The sequence below is a fragment of the Rhinoderma darwinii genome, chromosome 2 (genome assembly GCF_050947455.1).
Source record: "Rhinoderma darwinii isolate aRhiDar2 chromosome 2, aRhiDar2.hap1, whole genome shotgun sequence".
Lineage (NCBI taxonomy): Eukaryota > Metazoa > Chordata > Amphibia > Anura > Rhinodermatidae > Rhinoderma > Rhinoderma darwinii.
This window is the reverse complement of record NC_134688.1, coordinates 13,218,894-13,239,959: the sequence shown is the minus strand read 5'-3', so window position 1 is coordinate 13,239,959 and position 21,066 is coordinate 13,218,894. Positions and strand designations below refer to the sequence as shown.

The 21,066-nt window shown below is 44.8% G+C and overlaps 1 protein-coding gene across 1 annotated transcript in view; it reads left to right on the top strand.

Moving 5' to 3' along the window:
* Positions 1–21,066, top strand: part of GAB2 (GRB2 associated binding protein 2) — a 180,662-nt gene that overhangs the window by 122,199 nt on the left and 37,397 nt on the right. The window contains exon 2 of the mRNA XM_075851372.1: positions 2,923–3,223. Coding sequence (XP_075707487.1) covers positions 2,923–3,223 — 301 coding nt within the window. The remainder of the gene's footprint in view (positions 1–2,922; positions 3,224–21,066) is intronic.

Here is a 21,066-nt window from a genome sequence, read left to right as displayed (position 1 = left end):
ACCATAAGTAAGACGCTGGGTGAGAAGGAGACAACTGTTGGTGCAATAGTAAGAAAATGGAAGACATACAAAATGACTGTCAATCGACATCGATCTGGGGCTCCATGCAAAATCTCACCTCGTGGGGTATCCTTGATCCTGAGGAAGGTGAGAGCTCAGCCGAAAACTACACGGGGGGAACTTGTTAATGATCTCAAGGCAGCCGGGACCACAGTCACCAAGAAAAGCATTGGTAACACATTACGCCGTAATGGATTAAAATCCTGCAGTGCCCGCAAGGTCCCCCTGCTCAAGAAGGCACATGTACAGGCCCATCTGAAGTTTACAAATGAACATCTGGATGATTCTGAGAGTGATTGGGAGAAGGTGCTGTGGTCAGATGAGACTAATATTGAGCTCTTTGGCATTAACTCAACTCGCCGTGTTTGGAGGAAGAGAAATGCTGCCTATGACCCAAAGAACATCGTCCCCACTGTCAAGCATGGAGGTGGAAACATTATGTTTTGGGGTGTTTCTCTGCTAAGGGCACAGGACTACTTCACCGCATCAATGGGAGAATGGATGGAGCCATGTACCGTCAAATCCTGAGTGACAACCTCCTTCCCTCCACCAGGACATTAAAAATGGCTCGTGGCTGGGTCTTCCAGCACGACAATGACCCGAAACATACAGCCAAGGCAACAAAGGAGTGGCTCAAAAAGAAGCACATTAAGGTCATGGAGTGGCCTAGCCAGTATCCAGACCTTAATCCCATCAAAAACTTATGGAGGGAGCTGAAGATCCAAGTTGCCAAGCGACAGCCTCGAAATCTTAATGATTTACAGATGATCTGCAAAGAGGAGTGGGCCAAAATTCCATCTAACATGTGTGCAAACCTCATCATCAACTACAAAAAACGTCTGACTGCTGTGCTTGCCAACAAGGGTTTTGCCACCAAGTATTAAGTCTTGTTTGCCAAAGGGATCAAATACTTATTTCTCTGTGCACAATGCAAATAAATATATATAATTTTGACTATGTGATTTTATTTTTTATATAATCTATCTCTCACTGTTAAAATTAACCTAGCCTAAAAATTCTAGACTGTTCATGTCTTTGACAGTGGGCAAACTTACAAAATCAGCAAGGGATCAAATACTCATTTCCTTCACTGTATGTGGCATTATAGTTGTCGCAAGTCAAAGAGATATCGTTCTAATTGAACAATGATGACCGGTGGAGGTGCATGGCGGTTCCCAGATGTATGTCGGCCTTTGGTCGGTAGTCGCAATGGGCCTTTTGACTAACTTATCCTCAGCTTGACAAGCATAGAGCATGTACACCCAGATTGCAATGGTCCTCAAGATCAATGGGTCTTGTCCATCTGCCCATGCCAGCCCCAAGCAACGACCCGAAGCCGAACCATCTCCGCTAACAAGTTCTTGATAACCAGATGACACTTGAGTAAAAACCAAGGTAGTCAGGTCCAGAAGACCAAGGTCATAAAAAAAAACAACAACTTTATTCTGTCTGGTTATTTGTTTAATATTCGCAATGATTGTGGTGGTCTTGGCTCACCGACCTCAACCGACCTCGTGTCTCAATGTCATAAGATGTTTAATAGTGCACATCCCCTTTAAGAAACAGGCAGCTTTGACTATAATTCACACGGCACAGTCTGCAATGATAGTCCTTGCCATCTTCTAAGGCAGTGGTTGAAAAAACTATTACTGTCAGGGCATGCTGGGAGTTGTTGTTCCACTAAAGCAGGAAAGGCTATGGTCCTGGGAGCTAATTTTTTACGATTACGGATGCTTCTTCACACCAAGTTCAAGCCTTCACTTGATTAAGGACTAAAGAGCTTTATTCCTTTTCACCAAATGTGTTTTCTTGGAGCCTGCTAAAAGCTCTTGCAGTGCCAACATTTCACTCGTGAAATGTTCCGGCAGATAAATAGATGTTAGTCCAGACGATTCAGACATCGCTGTATTAAAATCTCAGCGGTCACATAATGACAAGGCATTAGCTTGGCATAGCGCCAGATCCCTTCCCGGCCTGCACTTCGCTCCCTCCATTAGCCGGATCCGGTATATCGATGATGTTTTTATTCTTTTCACTGTGACACGGGCCGAGCACTGACACTGTCTGTCACTGACACGTTTGTCTGGTGATTTGTACTTTTGGCAAGCTGGGAAAACAACCTGGAAGAGGAAAGCAGATGGGAAGTGACCCCTTATGTGTCACTAAAGTATAGAAAGCATAGGACGTGTTATGTTTATGTACATTGTGTGAATACTCCTTGTGAAAACTCTAATGGCGGCCATATTTGTACTGTAACTAATATTTACAACAATTTAAAGGGGTTGTCTAGCTTAGAAATCTCATTTTCAAATACTCTATTATGATCGTCTTCGTTTTTTAGACCGGAATCTCTCATTCGGGACCTCCATCAATTAGCCAGAGCAGAGAGTAGTTACAAAGAGTGCTCCCTCTCTAGCGTGCTTCCATTGATTTAAATGAGAATGGTGTAATGCTTTGTTTTTCCTGTGGTGGCGCTACAGGGGAATTCAAAATTTGCTACCGGGTTTCTCACAGATTATAGCTTTTTGGTGGGGTCCCATCAGCAGGACACCCAATAATCGGCTTAATGTCAGGAGGTTCCTCTAAAGCAGATAACCTCTTTATCGGTACACGACGTCTTTATTAACTGTTGATTTATTACATGGGAAAATACGGATTTTGACCTTTTGTGGTCACCATGTTGAGCATTAGGCCTTGACATATTCTTGGGAAATATATTCTTGCGTATCTCCTCACATAGGGCTGTAAGGATTGCCACTATTAAAATTTGATGACCTCCATATATGAAAGGTATGGAATTTGCATTGAGTGGGTTGAACTCTACATGCAGGCCGACCACTAACACTACTTCTGTTTTCTCAGGCATGGAAGAAACGTTGGTTCATCCTGAGAAGTGGACGTATGAGTGGAGACCCTGATGTCCTGGAATATTATAAGAATGACCACTCCAAGAAACCCATCCGGGTCATCAATCTCAGCTGCTGTGAACAGGTGGACTCTGGGCTGACCTTCAACAAGAAGGAACTACAGGACAGCTACGTCTTCGACATAAAGACCAGCGATCGGACGTTCTACCTGGTGGCCGAAACAGAAGAAGAAATGAATAAGTGGGTCCGGAGCATATGTCAGATCTGTGGATTTAACCAGTCGGATGAAGGCTCAGGTATGCCAACTGGTTTCTTGAAGGAAAGCTCTACTTTCAAACAATATGTTTACATTGTCCCATAGAGTCTTTAGTAATTTTAGATATTAGATTAGAGCTGAATTTGACATTTTAACTTTTTCTGTTGTATTTTGTATGCCGCCTTTTTAAGACGCTAGATTAAAAAAAAGGGTACCTTACGGGTGTCTTGGATGTATTGATGGAAAATCAACCAGAATTTGTTCCTGCTTGCCCACCTGATGGTGTTGTGTAAGTCTTCCAGTCTTCCATCTTCCCTATGTTTCTGTGTCCTTATTAAAATGGATGTTGTGTTGGTCTGAGGATAGGCTGACATGTACAATCAGTGGCCCGCATACCATATGGGCCCTATGGGCAAGGTGGCCGCTTGTTACCTTAAAAATATTTTTTATAGCGCCCAGATTAACATCGGTCCCTTTCCACAGTCTGATCCTGCAGTCGTATTGCCTTCCAACAATCCTCTACTTCAAGCTAACATATTTTTGGTAGGTTAGCAAGACGTACAGGACAGATAGAAGAGAGTGTAACTGCAGGATCAGACTACAAAGGGTTTGTTGTCGTCTGTTACCATGGAGACGCACAGATCTGAATAGGAGCTGTAGAAACCAAACTATTGGAATTTACTAATTAAGACTTATTGCAAAGTTGCTCCATTTTTCATCTTCAATACATTGGGACAATAAAAAATATAAAAATTGGTTGCGAAGTTGGTCCTTTACGATGCTGGAAGTAAGTCGTTTGTGACCAGCACCGTATATGTACAGAAAAGTGATGATTTGGGCACATAGGTTGCACTTACGCCAGCCGGCCTCATGGGGCAACTGCTGAGAATTGGGAATAAGTCCGATCTCGGCCGTTTAACACCCTTAGATGCTGTGGTCAATAGTGACTGTGGCATCTTAGTGATATAAAGCTCGCTTTGTCCTGAGACCGCAGACATGGGGACCAACCGTTTCGACAGTCCTGGGCTGCCATATGTATGTTGCTGCCTATCTTAGGTGCCTATTACTTTTTCACTGCCAGGCACTAATGCACTGGAGTACAGAGCCATTCCACAGCATTATATGTTAAAGATGTCATTCAAAAAGTAAAAGTCCACAAGTGTGAAAAAAAAATTGAAATAAAGTTTGACATTTTATCAGTCTCAAAGGTAAAAGAAAGAATAAACTAAATTTTTCAATGAAAATGACTACTAAAAATAGCAAATAAAAATGATCAAATATAAAAAACGAGACATATTTGGTATCGCTGCAAGCAATAATATCTGTAAAATAAATGAAAAATATTATTCAAACCGCATGGGGAACAGTGTAAAAAAGCAACCACCCAAACAAACAATAGTGAAATTACCAGTTTTTTGCGTTTCCCACCCGAAAAATTAATAAACGAGTCAAACCCTAAGTTATGCACTATATGGAGAAAAGTAATCCCCCCCCCCCCCCTATTAATCATTGATTTCCGCTGTTTCCTTCAGTTCAGAGTACAGACCTCCTCCGGTATTAACATCCGCACAAAAACTGTGCCCAGGAGCGTCATGGCATGAGGGCCGAGCAGCTGCATGCCAGCCTTACATCACCAAGCACTATGCCAAGTGTCAGATGGAGGGGTGTAAAGCCTCCGCGACTAGACTCTGGAGCAGCAGAAACGTGTTCTGTGGAGTGACGCTTCTCTATCTGTCGGTCTAGTGGATGAGTCTGGGTTTGGTGAATGCCAGGAGAACGTTACCCGCCTGACTGCATTGTGCCAGCTGTAAGGTTTGGTGGGGGAGGGGTAATGCTATGGGGTGTTATTCAGGGGTCGGACCCTTAGTTCCAGTGAAGGGAAATCTTTTTTTCTTCAGCACACAAGACATTGTGGGAACAGTTTGGGGTTCGGCTGTTTTCTGTTCCCTTATGACTGTGCCCCAGTGCACAAGGTCCATAAAGACATTGGTTGGTTGGTTGGTTGGTTGGGGGAGTTTGGTGTAGAAGAACTTGACTGGTCACACAGAGCCCTGACCTCAACCCCATCCAACACCTTTGGGATGAACTAGAATGGAGATTGAGACCGGCCCCCTCCCCCGACATCAGTGTTTGACCTCACAAATGATCTTCTGGATGAATGGGCAAAAATTCCCACAGACCCCAACATCTTCCCAGAAGAGTGGAAGCTGTTTAAGTTGCAAATGGGGTTAATGGCTATGGATTTCGAATGGGATGTCATAAAAGCTTACTGTAGGTGTCCTAATACTTTTGTCCACATTGTGTATGTACCCAAAAATAAAACTTTCAAATAATACAACTTGTCCTTCAAAAAAATAACCCCTCATATCTACACATCAACGGAAAAACAAAAAAGTTACTGCTATCGAAGTGCAGTGACCAAAAAGCTCTGGGACTTCTCTCCAGAACGGGGGTCACATAACCCCTGTCCTGCCTTGTGAGGCGGCCGCCGAATCCAGGTGGAGAATGAATGGAGAGGTGGCTGCGCGTTCATTCTCTGCCTGGATACGGCAGCTGGCAGTCACCTCATCGGGCAGGACGTGGGTCGGGTGACCCCCGTTCTGGAAATTGTTGCAGGTCCCAGAGCTGGGACCTGAATCTTTCAGACATTTATGGGCCGAATCCCGTGGGTACAGTATGCCGCAAATGTCCAAGATGGAAATAAAATTTACGAGGCCGACTTTATTTTTCTTTAATAATTGAGATGCTGCCAAGTAAGCAGGTAGCCCCTCCATTTCTCAGGCTCCTGTAATATTGAGGTGTCTACACTATTATATTGTATAATGGAGTCTCCCGGGCGCTGTCTGTCACTTTATGGCATATAAACATTGGCCTGATTTTCTACTTTTCAGCAGAGTCTGCTTTTCTCAGTTTGTGCTATTAATATACAGGTCAGTGGTTCCCATTAGCTGCGAGGACTGAACGTGAACATCTTCACGGCACGTAGCAGGATGATCAGCAGTTTACACTGGAGCACATGACCTTTTGGATGCAATTTATAGAAGTATTCTTAAGACTATTTCAGTATAATGTACACTATATGGCCTAAAGTATGTGCACCCCCTTCTAATGGAAGGAGTTTGCCCATTGCAGCCCCACCCATAGCGAACAGTAATAGAATTTCCATAGATCAACATGAAACGTAGGGTTGTGCCGAAGAGCTCAATGACTTTCCGCATGGCACTGTGCGTAGGATGCCACTTTCCCAACAAGTAATTTCATCACATCTCTGTACTGCTAGAGCTGCCCCGCCATCTGTAAGTTGATGTATTGTGAAGTGCAAACCTCGCAACAGCTCAGGTGTCAATAGGTGATAACATGAGAACATAGTACGAGACCACCAAGTACTGTAGAATATAGCATGTGAGCATTGTCTGTCACTCCGTACCAATCACAAGTTCCAAACCGTTTCTGAAGGCAACGTCCACACAAGAACTGTTCATTGACCGCTTCACCGATTGGAATTTCCATGGCCAAACTTGGGTTTTGGATGGGGTTGAGATCTGGGCGCTCTTCTGTCAAGTTCTTCCACATTAAACTCAACAAACCAAGACCTTGTATTTTTCTGTTGGCCTAGACATTGTCCTACTGAAATAGGAACCTGTTTCCTCAAAAACTGTTGTCACAAAGCTTATGCCGAGGTACACAAACCTGAGATCACCATACACAATGCCAGGTGTCAGCTGCTAAAGCCACCGGAATCTGGAGCATTTGTAGTTAGACTGCCAAATAGTGAGATTTAATTCATGACTATATACGCCTAATTTGGGCAATGTAGGACAATGTCTCCATGTCAACAAAAAAAACACAAGGTCCGGGTTTGTTGAGTTTAATGTGGAAGAACTTGACTGGAGAGCGCTCAACCCCATCCAACACCCAACTGTGATCCGACTTCACTGATGCTCTTGTGGATAAATGGTTGCAGATCCCAGCTGCCATATTTGAAGACCTAATAGAACGTCTTCCTAGAAGAGTGAAGGCTAGCACTGCAACAAAATTACAGGGACCAATGCCCAAGGTTTTGAAATGAGGTGTTAAAAAAAAAAAAAAAACAACTCTCATGGATGGGACTCTAATGTGATATTGTTCCCATACAGTACGTCATGAAAGATCGATTTCTGGTGGGCTTAAAACTAGACTGCCCCTGATATACAGTCCTAAACCTAGCCCACAATGGGCATGTATCCTCACTCTCTATTGAAATGAATAGGATTTTTTTTAACATTACAACATTGTCCCTAATTCTTCACATATACATGGATCCAATCAGTGTCTATGTATAACTCAAATATAGATGGAAATACCCTTTAAGTTATTATCCAATATGGCGTCCAATACAATGGTAATTTTGGCTAATTAGGCCTATATCTAATTAGCGGAACCATTCCTCTAAACCGTTGGTATTATCTGGAAAGTCCTGATTCTCTGATCTCAAAAGTCAATAGACAACACTGGGGCATAGACGCACCAAAGGTAATTTGAGGATTCAGACTTGGTTTGCTCAACTTTTTGCTGGTTAAAAAGTTTGTCTGAAAATAATCCGGTAGGCTCCATGGATGTGGGTCTTCTCCTTTGTAGAACAGTATGGGGCCCTTTTCTTGCTCTCCAGGGTCTAATTGCCAAGAAGAGTAAGGTAATTGTCATCAGCACTTCCATCATTGTGATCTAGCAAATCCCTCACCGGTGTGCCCATGGCCGGCTTCAGGTTGGATGGAGCCTTGTGCAGTACTTTCTAATGAGGTCCTCACTTATGGTGTACCTTATAGTGCCAAATAATACAGTCATAGAGTGTACAGATAACACTGCCAGACCGTTTCCCAATCCATAAATTAGGGAATCAAACTTTATCCCATGCCACTGCCTTTTCATACATTTGGGTACCAAGTATGGGATAGGGGGTGCAAGTTCCAGGTGCCCATTGGTGTTCCCTTTAGTAATGATATTTGATGCATCCTACTCACTGTCCAAGGAGAATCTTGAATGGTGCGGTGGTTGAGCATGCACCCGCCGCACACTTCAATGTCTATGGCACTGACGGAAACAGCTGAGCACTGTACTCTGCTGTTTGCGTCATTCCCGTTGATTTTTTGAAAGGAGCGGCACCGCGCATGCTCGGCCGCTGCTCCATTCAATATCCCCCTCACTGCGGTCGAGGTTTTGAGACCCTTTTTCTCGTAATCGGTGGGGGTACAAGTGGTGGATAGATGATAAAATTTAATAGGGTATTCCCCCGAATCAACCATTTATCATGATTTTATTTTTTTGGGGGGTAATGCAAAATGTAATGAAAAAATTGCGCTATGGTTTTTGTATGAGGTTGGTGGCGGTTGAATCGCTTTTGTTTTGTTCACTTAGATGCCATGCGCCGTGTAAACCGTGGCATCTAAGATAGTAAACGGCTAAAATCTGAGTTATCTCTTAACTCGGGTGTTGGCGCCGGGGGCCAGCTGTCAATCACTGCTTTTGTGTCAACGTCATCACTGCCATATTTATAGCGCTGGTCCTTAACAGCAGGCTTCCTGTACCGTAAGTGTATATAAGTAATGCCAATAAGGGGCACTCTGACGTTAATAATAGGGGGCATACCGCTGGCACTATAAATAATCGGGGGCACTCCGAGGTTAGTATTTATAATAAGGGGCCAGCCTTAAAGGGGTTGTCCAGTCCCTAAAAATTGATGGCCTACCGTCCATAGGTCATCATTATCTGTTGGGGTCCAACTCCTGGGACCTCTGCCAATCTGTTGTTTTGAAGGGGCCACAGCGCTCGTACGAGATCTGCTTCTCCTTCATTCCTTACTTGCTCGTAATGTGATGCGCCAACACGCTTGTAGCGGCGGTTCACAGTATTAGACTTTTCTTCATTCACTTCAGTATTTGAAGCCCTTTTCATGCCGGCCATTCTACCTCTTATGTAACAATGAGTGCTTTCCTTCACTGTAGAGGCCGGCCCTGGAGATTTTCATACAGCAACGCAACTGATCGCACAAGCAGGTGATCCGCGGTATTCGGGTCCAGCAGGGCGGGGGCGGTAACTAGCAACCATGCGAGCCGCGGGTTGTGCACCCCTCACTAGAAGATTTACCAGTAATAGTGAACTAGAGGAATCATTACCCCAGTCCCTACGTGCTATCTAGTCGGCAACCATGGGTGTAACGCGTAACTATATCCGTAGCGGCTGCTCTGGGGGATTGAGGGGGCCCACTCAGGTGCAAGAACAATGTCCCTTTTTTGTGGGTTGGTGACTTTCTGCGATCTAGCGCTATTATGTCGGTTCTCTGATTTAATTCTAGCTACGCCCCTGAGGATTCATTGTTGTTGTTTTTTTGTACATTTTTTTTTTTTTTTCTCTACGGTTGTGGCGGGCCATCCCGGGATTGGTAACGAGACTGCAAACGCTTTTTGAGTCTGGACTTCTATGTATTTTCAAATTAAAAGGATATTGGTGAATTCTTTACAATTTTTTTTTTATTTTTTTTTGTAGGAGAGTTTTACAAAACTTTAAAAAAAAAAATTAGAAAAAAATTTCTTCGTTAAAGGGATTATCTCTAAACCTCCGGCTGGCGTTCCCTTTCTTCTGTTGCAATGAATTAATCATTTCTGGGAGAGCAAAATCCCCCGTCTGTATTTGCCGGATCGCAGTCATATGTGAAATTGTCATACTTACCGTGCCCGTTGTGGGCGCTTTACTCAGCGCATCATTAGATTGCCCTTCACAAATCGTTCATGGGCCACATCGCTGCAGAAATGACTCGTAGCTCGTCTGTGTAACCAGTAATAATGTGCGACTGCGATGTAGAAGACGTTTACTGCAATATTTACAAAAATCGTTCTCCGCTGCTTAATCTTATGCTTCTTAACCCCTACATTGCCAAATGGGTCTTACAAGATCATGACTTAATAATAATACATTAGAATTCCTTTACTCTGGCATCTGATAGTCCAGCACAGGAATCTCAAAATAATCCGGACGGAGTAGAGGAAAGCAATTAAGACTTTTTGGATACTATCTACGGCTGTCTGGTCTCATAATCCAACTTTCATTTGAAGTCATGTGACTTTATCCCCAGGTCCCCGATTTCAGTGGAAATCCTAAGTGACTCTATTATCCCACATGTTCACTGACTCCTAAATTCCTGCCTCTTCCACAAATTGATCAATCTCCCCATTGAGTCATTACACATCGGAGGGGCGTCCCTATAGGGGGCTGGGTACAAGTAGCTGTCTAGCTTTGGCCTAAAGCATTATTTAGGGGTCCCCTTATTGCTCATCAATGTAAGGAGAAGTCTTTCAGACATGAGTGGAATTACCCGATGTGCAACCTGTGCAGCTGCATAGGGACCCAGTAAGCGAGGGAACCCACTATGGATCACTAGAATGCTAGGAAAGTGTCGTGCCAAAAGGCTTTCTCTGGAGACTGCGTGTTGGGGCATTGATTATAAATGTTTCACAGTATATATTATATATATTCTACATAAAAAGTAAACTCCGTTTGTAAATACATTACTTATCCTGTACTGATCCTGAGTTATATCCTGTATTATACTCCAGAGCTGCACTCACTATTCTGCTGGTAGAGTCACTGTGTACATACATTACATTACTTATCCTGTACTGATCCTGAGTTACATCCTGTATTATACTCCAGAGCTGCACTCACTATTCTGCTGGTGGAGTCACTGTGTACATACATTACATTACTTATCCTGTACTGATCCTGAGTTATATCCTGTATTATACTCCAGAGCTGCACTCACTATTCTGCTGGTGGAGTCACTGTGTACATACATTACATTACTTACCCTGTACTGATCCTGAGATACATCCTGCATTATACTCCAGAGCTGCACTCACTATTCTGCTGGTGGAGTCACTGTGTACATACATTACATTACTTATCCTGTACTGATCCTGAGTTACATCCTGTATTATACTCCAGAGCTGCACTCGCTATTCTGCTGGTGGAGTCACTGTGTACATACATTACATTACTTATCCTGTACTGATCCTGAGTTACATCCTGTATTCTACTCCAGAGCTGCACTCACTATTCTGCTGGTGGAGTCACTGTGTATATATATTACACTACTGATCCTGGGTTATATCCTGTATTATACTCCAGAGCTGCACTCACTTTTCTGCTGGTGGAGTCACTGTGTATATACATTACATTACTTATCCTGTACTGATCCATTGTTACATCCTGTATTCTACTCCAGAGCTGCACTCACTATTCTGCTGGTGGAGTCACTGTGTACATACATGACATTACTGATCCAGAGTAACATCCTGTATTATACTCCAGAGCTGCACTCACTATTCTGCTGGTGGAGTCACTGTGTACATACATTACATTACTTATCCTGTACTGATCCTAAGTTATATCCTGTATTATACTCCAGAGCTGCATTCACTATTCTGCTGGTGGAGTCACTGTGTATATACATTACATTACCTATCCTGTATTGATCCTGGGTTATATCCTGTATTATACTCCAGAGCTGCACTCACTATTCTGCTGGTGGAGTCACTGTGTATATACATTACATTACTTATCCTGTACTGATCCTGGGTTATATTCTGTATTATACTCCAGAGCTGCACTAACTATTCTGCTGGTTGAGTCACATTGTACATACATTACATTACTTATCCTGTACTGTACCTGAGTTACATCCTGTATTATACTCCAGAGCTGCACTCACTATTCTGCTGGTGGAGTCACTGTGTACATACATTACATTACTTATCCCGTACTGATCCTGAGTTATATCCTGTATTATACTCCAGAGCTGCACTCACTATTCTACTGGTGGAGTCACTGTGTACATACATTACATTACTTATCCTGTACTGATCCTGGGTTATATCCTGTATTATACTCCAGAGCTGCACTCACTATTCTGCTGGTGGAGTCACTGTGTACATACATTACATTACTTATCCTGTACTCATCCTGTATTATACTCCAGAGCTGCACTCACTATTCTGCTGGTGGAGTCACTGTGTATATACATTACACTACTGATCCTGGGTTATATCCTGTATTCTACTCCAGAGCTGCACTCACTATTCTGCTGGTGGAGTCACTGTGTACATACATTATATTACTGATCCTGAGTTACATCCTGTATTATACTCCAGAGCTGCACTCCCTATTCTGCTGGTGGAGTCACTGTGTACATACATTACATTACTTATCCTGTACTGATCCTGAGTTACATCCTGTATTATACTCCAGAGCTGCACTCACTATTCTGTTGGTGGAGTCACTGTGTATATATATATTACACTACTGATCCTGGGTTATATCCTGTATTATACTCCAGAGCTGCACTCCCTATTCTGCTGGTGGAGTCACTGTGTGCATACATTACATTACTTATCCTGTACTGATTCTGTGTTACATCCTGTATTCTACAACAGAGCTGCACTCACTATTCTGCTGGTGGAGTCACTGTGTACATACATTATATTACTGATCCTGTACTGATCCTGAGTTACATCCTGTATTATACTCCAGAGCTGCACTCACTATTCTGCTGGTGGAGTCACTGTGTACATACATTACATTACTTATCCTGTACTGATCATGAGTTACATCCTGTATTATACTCCAGAGCTGCACTCCCTATTCTGCTGGTGGAGTCACTGTGTACATACATTACATTACTTATCCTGTACTGATCATGAGTTACATCCTGTATTATACTCCAGAGCTGCACTCACTATTCTGCTGGTGGAGTTACTGTTGACATACATTACATTACTTATCCTGTACTGATCCGGAGTTACATCCTGTATTATACTCCAGAGCTGCACTCACTATTCTGCTGGTGGAGTTACTGTGTACATACATTACATTACTTATCCTGTACTGATCCTGAGTTACATCCTGTATTATACTCCAGAGCTGCACTCACTATTCTGCTGGTGGAGTCACTGTGTACATACATTACATTACTTATCCTGTACTGATCCTGAGTTACATCCTGTATTATACTCCAGAGCTGCACTCACTATTCTGCTGGTGGAGTCACTGTGTACATACATTACATTACTTATCCTGTACTGATCCTGAGTTACATCCTGTATTATACTCCAGAGCTGCACTCACTATTCTGCTGGTGGAGTCACTGTGTACATACATTACTTATCCGTAGTTATATCCGGTAGTATTCTCCAGAGCTGCACTCACTATTCTGTACAAAATAAGTAATGTATGTACACAGTGACTCCACTTTTCTATAGATCTTAATTCTCTATCTGTTACACTTTAATCACTGTGTAATGAAAAGAATCTAGTATTTTATGTTTCAATTTCTAACCATCCATACTTGCTGCCAGTGGATGGAAACACACGACCATGAAATCCACCCAAACAATTACATACTTAAATCCCCCTATACTGTATCTAGGGTTGAGGTCTTCTGATGACTAGAACAGACCTTTCCGCTACTGATGGAGGGTATGAGCTCATGCCCAATGCGGGTGACCCCTTTAACTGACCTCCCCAGTATGGCTCTTTGGGTGTGTTATGTTTTAACATAGAAGAAGATAGAGATGAAAGAATTTATCGGAGATGTTTCCCTGCCCGGCCACAATCACATTCCAGCCTGACATGTCATTCCGTTCACGATGTCGACTGTAAATATTCAAAGGTTATTATTAATCCAGACATGGCGGAGATAGAAAGCCGCATCTCACGCTTTTACTGGTCAGTTTGGAGCAGAAATCGTGTAAATAGAAATAAACTCGGTCTGAGCCAGAATCCCACAACATACCTCCCAAGAAGACACCGGGTCGCCCACTGGATATTTCTTAAAGGGGTATTCCAGTTTTTTCATATCTAATCTCTTTGTAATGAAAGGTTCTGCAGTTTTCTTTCCCTTCACCATTCCTCTTCTCCTCGCCGGGTCCCCGCAGCGTTACGTAAAAACACCTGACGCTGCCCGGCGTTAGGACCTTGTATGATCCGCCGCATGCTGAGGGGCCTGGCTGGACCCGGAGGGCAGAAGTGATGAGGTGAGTATTATTTTTTTATTATGTTATTGTCCCATGGAGGGACGGACGGGTAGTGTGATCGGGCGGGGAGGTACGGCTTGGGCCTCTACCTTGCTACGCCCCCACACAGTGGTGTATATACGACAGTTAGTAGATGGTGTCGATTTTAACTATAATTTACACGAGTTTTATGGGGTAAACGATAAATGTGTTTGGCTGATATGGCCCGCCCCCTTTTAGGAAGCCACGCCCCTTATGCGAGGATGTCGAGAAAAAAGGTCAAACGTTTTGGGCCCTTTTATAAGACTTTTTGGCGCGTAGAAAGGTTGATAAATTCACCCCTTTGTGTTTCAATTCTTCACGATTTACAAGATGTCTGCTTGCTTTAAGTGAATGGTAAGATTCTTGTTTATAACCCGCCGCTTAACTCCTGTACAGACCTAATACCTCTCACAGCTGAGGGTTTGTTACAAATGTATCCAGTCTAGACAATCCTCTGTGACCTAAGCAGTCTAGATTCAGGCTGATGCATTTTTCCTACACTGATACATTGTAACAAACTATCAGGACAGGAGAGAGATTTGTTCTGCTGATGTGTTTTGCGCTAATTTTAATGTATCTAATCCTATCATGTGTGATACTGTCTGCTGAGCTGTGTATCTAATCCTATCATGTGTGATACTGTCTGCTGGGCCCTATATCTAATCCAATCATGTGTGATACTGTCTGCTGAGCCACTGTATCTAATCCTATCATGTGTGATACTGTCTGCTGAGCTGTGTATCTAATCCTATCGTGTGATACTGTCTGCTGAGCCACTGTATCTAATCCTATCATGTGTGATACTGTCTGCTGAGCTGTGTATCTAATCCTATCATGTGTGATACGGTCTGCTGAGCCACTGTATCTAATCCAATGTGTGATACTGTCTGCAGAGCTGCTGTAGCTAAGCCTTATAAGTTAGATACTTTCATAGTGAAGCACAGTCTCTATCACAGCACGTAAACCATCCTGCTCTTTAGGAACGAGGTGACAGTACATTGTGCTGTAACTGTGACAACAGGCCAGCTCTGCTCTTGCATGCGTTGACCACCCCTCCCCCCCCCCCCCCCCATATGCTCATTAGCGCTGCCCTATCTAGCTCTTCCACGTCTCCCCCATAATGCTCTCCTTCACAATCCCCTCCGATAATCTGCGCCCTCATTATTCCTCTGTTCTCTCTTGGCACTATGAATGTAAAACTTTGCCATGAGCCAGACTCGGAGCGGTTCCTGCTCCAGTGAGAAATGCCAAGACATCGAAAACTGTAAATGTGGGATCGCTGGAAATGTCCGTGTACCGGCTGCGCGGTCTGCTGCCCGCTACATGGCACACAGCGACTTCTCCTCACACTCCGACACATCCGCTTCTCTATGTCCTGTACTTCTCCGTATGCCACTTCTTCTTGAGGGACTAATGTTATGAATGGGTTGATATTTGGGCAAAATGGGATTATGGGATCACCCCTCCCCCACACCGTGCCAGCTATATAATATACAGAGCGAGCCATCACCGGGCACAGATTGCAGAAAGATGCTACCGTTTGTGCCACCCCGGAGCCCCTGGCCCCGTATATCGTGCACTGCTACTTGTTGGCCTGGTATGTGCAGGGTCCAGCATTGGGTATATGGCGGTACATTGGCAGGAAGCGGGTGCACTCATGGGTGTATATACCATAGAGGCAGACCAGGCAGCTGCTATGGGGCCCCTGAAGGGAGGGGGCCCAGCTCAGGTTGGCCTCATGACTTATTTTAACGGGTGGTGAGCTAGGACAGGGATCTCCTATCCACAGGTCCTACAATGTTAGCAAACAGGGATGTGGGGCATCAACCCAAGAATCATGGACAGGAAATAGGGGGGACAAACCAGCATCAAGTCCTCCTGTCTGTAGAACGGGGCCCCTGAGGAGGGTGGGAGTACGTTAAAGTGCAGCTAAAAGTTTGACAAACTCCTGACATCTCATAGTGACATGTCAGAAGTTTGGATTGGTGGGGGTCCGAGCACGGAGACCCTCCCAATTGCTGGAACGAAGCAGCTGAAGTGCTCATGTGAGAGCTCAGCCGCTTCGTGTCTGTTCGGCTTTTTCCGGAAAGCCGATGAATCGGAGTACGGGCTCATAGACTTTCTATTGAGTCCGTACACCGATACATTTATTTCCGGAAAAAGCGTACCACAGCCAACTGAGCGGTTTCCAGAACTCGGAAGCTACGGAAACAGCATAGCTTGTGGTGCTACCGTTTCCGTACTCCCAGCCACCTCATAAGTCGGTGCCCAAAAGAGCAGCGACTGCGGGAGAAGGTAGAACGGGGGGGGGGGCACTGGGTCCTGATTATAGATGCAGGTCCCGGAGAATGGACCTGAATCTATCAGCCATATCGTATGGATATGCCATAAATGTCCAAGATGGGAATACCCCTTTAAGGATGTGGTGGTATCAATCAGAAGGGGGCCCCATTTAAATCTTTTCTGTAGGACTCCGTTCTTCAATTTTAATCCTCTGCCTGCACTTTGCAAGCCCCAAGTATATTAACTGATACAGCATTATTAACACCCTCTCTCCAATGACCCCAGAAATCTGATAACCTGCGGGGAGAGGGAGGGGGATATCTGTGTAGGTCCATCAGCAGGTACCCTGCAGTCTGATGAGGGGCACAGCAACTATAAAAATGGGGCCCCTTTCTGCTGCTGCTTGACACCAATTTTCCCCATCCAAAACAGGAGGTCCTGCCGCGTCTGTGCCCCCAATCTTTTTCGTGACTTTTCAGTCAACTCTCCAATCTTTCGTTTGTAAGATGGTGATATCTGTGGAGAAGGATTCCTGTGCAGGTTCTTGTTTCCTATTAAAATAGCTGATGAGACCGACCCCTTTCTCCAGGGGCCCCATAGCAGCTGCCCACTCTGCCTTCTATAGTCTGTATTCCCTTGGGTTATTATCAGAACCTTCCTGCTTTTAAAGCTACGTTCACACGTAGGATAAATGCTGCGGATTTTCCTGCGGCTACATGCAGAATATTTCCGCAGCAAATTCGTTACTTGTGAGCATAGCCTAAAAGGGTCAGCTCCTTATAATACTATACTGGGGATTGCCATATAAGCAATTACGTAATGTATTTGTGTAGGTTCATCATATCTGTGCTCTCAAGTCATCTAGGAACATACCCGGACATGCTCCCGCTGACCTAGACATGGCACTGACGGAGCTTCTGTTTCCAATTACTAATCTAGCGATGAGTGAGGCACCGGGAACGCCAGTGCAGCGTGCTCCTTTAAGGCTAGACACCCCATCGGTGGGAAGGGCTGCGTCCTGCAGAAATACACAAGATCCTCTGCCAAGACACATATGAACTAGACTTAACAGCTGAGAGCGGTGAGCGGCCAATTAAAGCCCACACAAACTCCTAGAAACTTTTCCAAAGTGCGATCACGTCAGGGTGCGGAGTGCCAGACGTCTCCAGGCCCCGGCAGCTGCAAGCTCCATCCTCATATATGTTTATCTGCCTCCTTGAGGATGACCGCTGTCTACCCAGAGATAAGAAGAACATCTTACGTGACTCTTTCTCCTTGGTTGTCTACACATTTAGACATCAATTTTGGAACATTGACCTTCAGAACAAGACTTGATGCTCAAACATGTCAATCAAAGTGTGAGGCCCGGGATATAGGGTCACGTGGACCTCGTCTCTGGATGTAATGTCCGCCTATGGCGGTATAGCACCCACCGCTGCCTGCCGTCGGCTTTACCATCGTTTCACGTCTGTCTGTAAGTTCTACCACGTAGGCAGGGTCAGACTGGGGTTCCTGGAGACCACCGGGGTAAATTTTCTGAGGGCCACCCTCCATCAGTGCAGAATATGTGCACATCCACTGTAATATGGCACACACGGGACAGATCATCAATAAGGTGTAATAGGTTAGATGTGAATCATCCCATAAGAAATAGACCCCAGTTGCAAGGGATTGGCTCCAAATAGGGTTGTCTTTTGCTTTAACTTTTCGGCCCATTTTTGTGTCCCGATCCTCTGGTAGTCTAGTCTGATCCTACAGTCTAGCTTAAAAGGGTTCTCATCTTTGGACAATTCCTACTTGTTAGGCCTCGTGCACACTTCCGAGACATTTTTCACGGCCGTTTGTGACGGGTCCGTATTAGCGGCCATGTGCACTCCGTGTTTCCGTTTCCGTGCGCCGAGCATGGTACTGTCCAGGGTGCTGAAAGAGTTAATGGGCTGCACTGATCGACGGTAACTCTTTCAGCACCCTGGATAGTACCATGCTCGGCGCTCGGAAAATACAATTTTAATGTAATAAAAAAAAAAGTCACTTACTTTCCTCCTGTCCGGCCTCCAGCGATGACGTTTCATCCATGTCACCGCTGCAGCCAATCACAGGCTGTGGTGGCGGTCACACACGTCAGGATGATGTCAGAAGGCCGGCCTCCAGGGATGACGCTTCATCCCATGTGACCGCCTCTGCAGCCAATCACAGGCTGCAGCAGCCTCTGCAGCCAACCACAGGCTGCCGCGTCAGAAAGGAAGGCAGGACTGGAGGAAGAAGTGGGACTCGTCACCAAGACAACGACCAGGTACGTATGAAATGCTTTTTTATTTTATTTTTAATCAGCAGCCTCTTTTCTCGATCAGTGATTGATAGAGACAAGTGGCTGCCGATTAGTGTAATATTTCTGTTATGTTTTTCTGCCCGCCCGCCCGGCCTTTGCCAGGCAACGGCTCCGTCGCACACGGATGGCACACGAATGCCTTCCGTGTGCCTTCAGTTTTTTTGACGGCCCCATTGACTTGCATGGGCCTCACGGTCACGGAATCTCGGACCAAAGTAGGACATGCTCTATTTTGGATCGGAACGGAGCAACGGGACCGTCAAAAAAACTGAAGTGTGCCTGGCCCCATTGAAATGAATGGGTCAATGTGCTAGCCGTCAGAAAAACGGCTAGCACAATGAAGGAAAAAACTGAAGTGGGCATGGGGCCTTAGAGGGATCACTTGACAATAAGCTGATCACAAACGTTCACCTTACTGGGACCTCCAGTGATCAGCTGTGATCTGTGGGGAAACCTGGCAGTAAGTGTTCAGTTTCCCTGCAGCACCACAACAGGAGAAATTAGGCATTACACAGTGTCCATTCATATCAATGTGTTGTGTGTGAAATACAGGACAGGTCCTCCAGAGAAAGAGAGACGGTCTATGTAACCGCTCTCCACTCTGGCCAAGAGATGAGGATCCTGAACAGAGGACACCCCTCTATTACCTCAGAATTCACTAATGGGGTGTATGGAAATGGGTTTTCCCCTTTTAAAGTAGATATCCAGTCGTACGCTTTGAAAAATTATATCTTCCTTTTTTGTAATGTTGGCCTATTTATTTTGTTTAGTGTTCGTCCCTTTTTAGGAAGCGCCTATAATCATTGACTCCAGCTTTGTGCATTGTCTGGTGGAGTCTCTGGTAGTCTAAAAATGTCTGTCTGGTCGAGACCAGAAGTTCTTTTCAAAGAGGGGACCCCTATTATATGGACTTTGACAACTACATCATACACATGTGATGGTTTCGGGGGTTAGTCCTTGTATTCCTGTTATACTCCTGTATGTCTTGAGTAGTTTTGTGGTTAATGCCAAATACCTCTGGTGGTCTAATGTTGTGGATAAAGGGTTAACACAGATATGCATTATACATGGTGGTTACATTTCCTGAACTGCTCAGAGGTGGGTTTTCCCCAGCTCCGCCCCTGCAGATCCTCCAAGTGTATATAGTACTTAATGTCTTCATTCTATACCGCCAATAGTCCTTTGTTCTTAAGATGATTTGGTGCAACAGCTCTACAGGAGAGGCACGGGTCTGCTTAGTTAAGTCGAGTGCATATGATGTCTTGGGGTACTGAGGTGTTGAGTTAATTTACTGTGGGGAGCTCCCCCCATAATTTGCACAGGGGATCAGTGACTTACAAGAAATGCTGGCTGGATCCTCAGGGGCCATGACAAAAGGAGATCTTAGAAGTGCTGTCCAGGTCACTGGCTGCTCGGTGTACGTCAACCGATAAAGGGGAGCAAGAGCTGGAATCCAAAGCAGGAGTAGATGCTGTACCCTGCTACTCAACTGGTTCAAGCTTCAGATGATGAGGTGATGACTATTGGGGGGATGGGAATATGAAGGATCACACTTGTCTCCTCAGACCGTGGAGTGGAACCTACTAAGTCAATAATATCTGCTGGACATTTTTGCTGGTGGTTGTGCTGAGGAACCTTGTTGGGGCTCTAGGGTAGTCATGGATGGAGAAGAATAAGACATGTCATAGTAGTGTAGGCCACCACCTCTTCTTCAGAACTAGGGCCCGATACCAACATTTTTCCAAGGCATCAGAATGGGGGCTGGAGCTTATGTCTCGTTGTTCTTGATTTACCCATGCAGGATTTGGGTAGAAAATGGGTACCATGCACTAAGGGCAATACATATGTACTCCGCTCTTTTAGATAATCCCTCTTGGCTTGCCCTGTTAGGACATGAGATGATGAGGGTCCCTAGATTGACACCTCCTGCAGCCAGTCAGAATGGGGCACCAGAGGCTCCCCGTATTCGAAATGATCAGATGCCCTACAAGTTCCCCAAATAATAAAAGCTGGGGTCCCACCAGCGGGACTCCCTATAATCAGCCATTGGGGGACTCTTCCTTAAATTGGATAACTCCACTAACTCATCAAAGAGCACACAAGACTCCATCAGCTCTGCTACATCCATACACGTGTTGTTATTTTGGAATGTACCCACGATCCTGTCTGTGTGCCCTCCTTATAAGA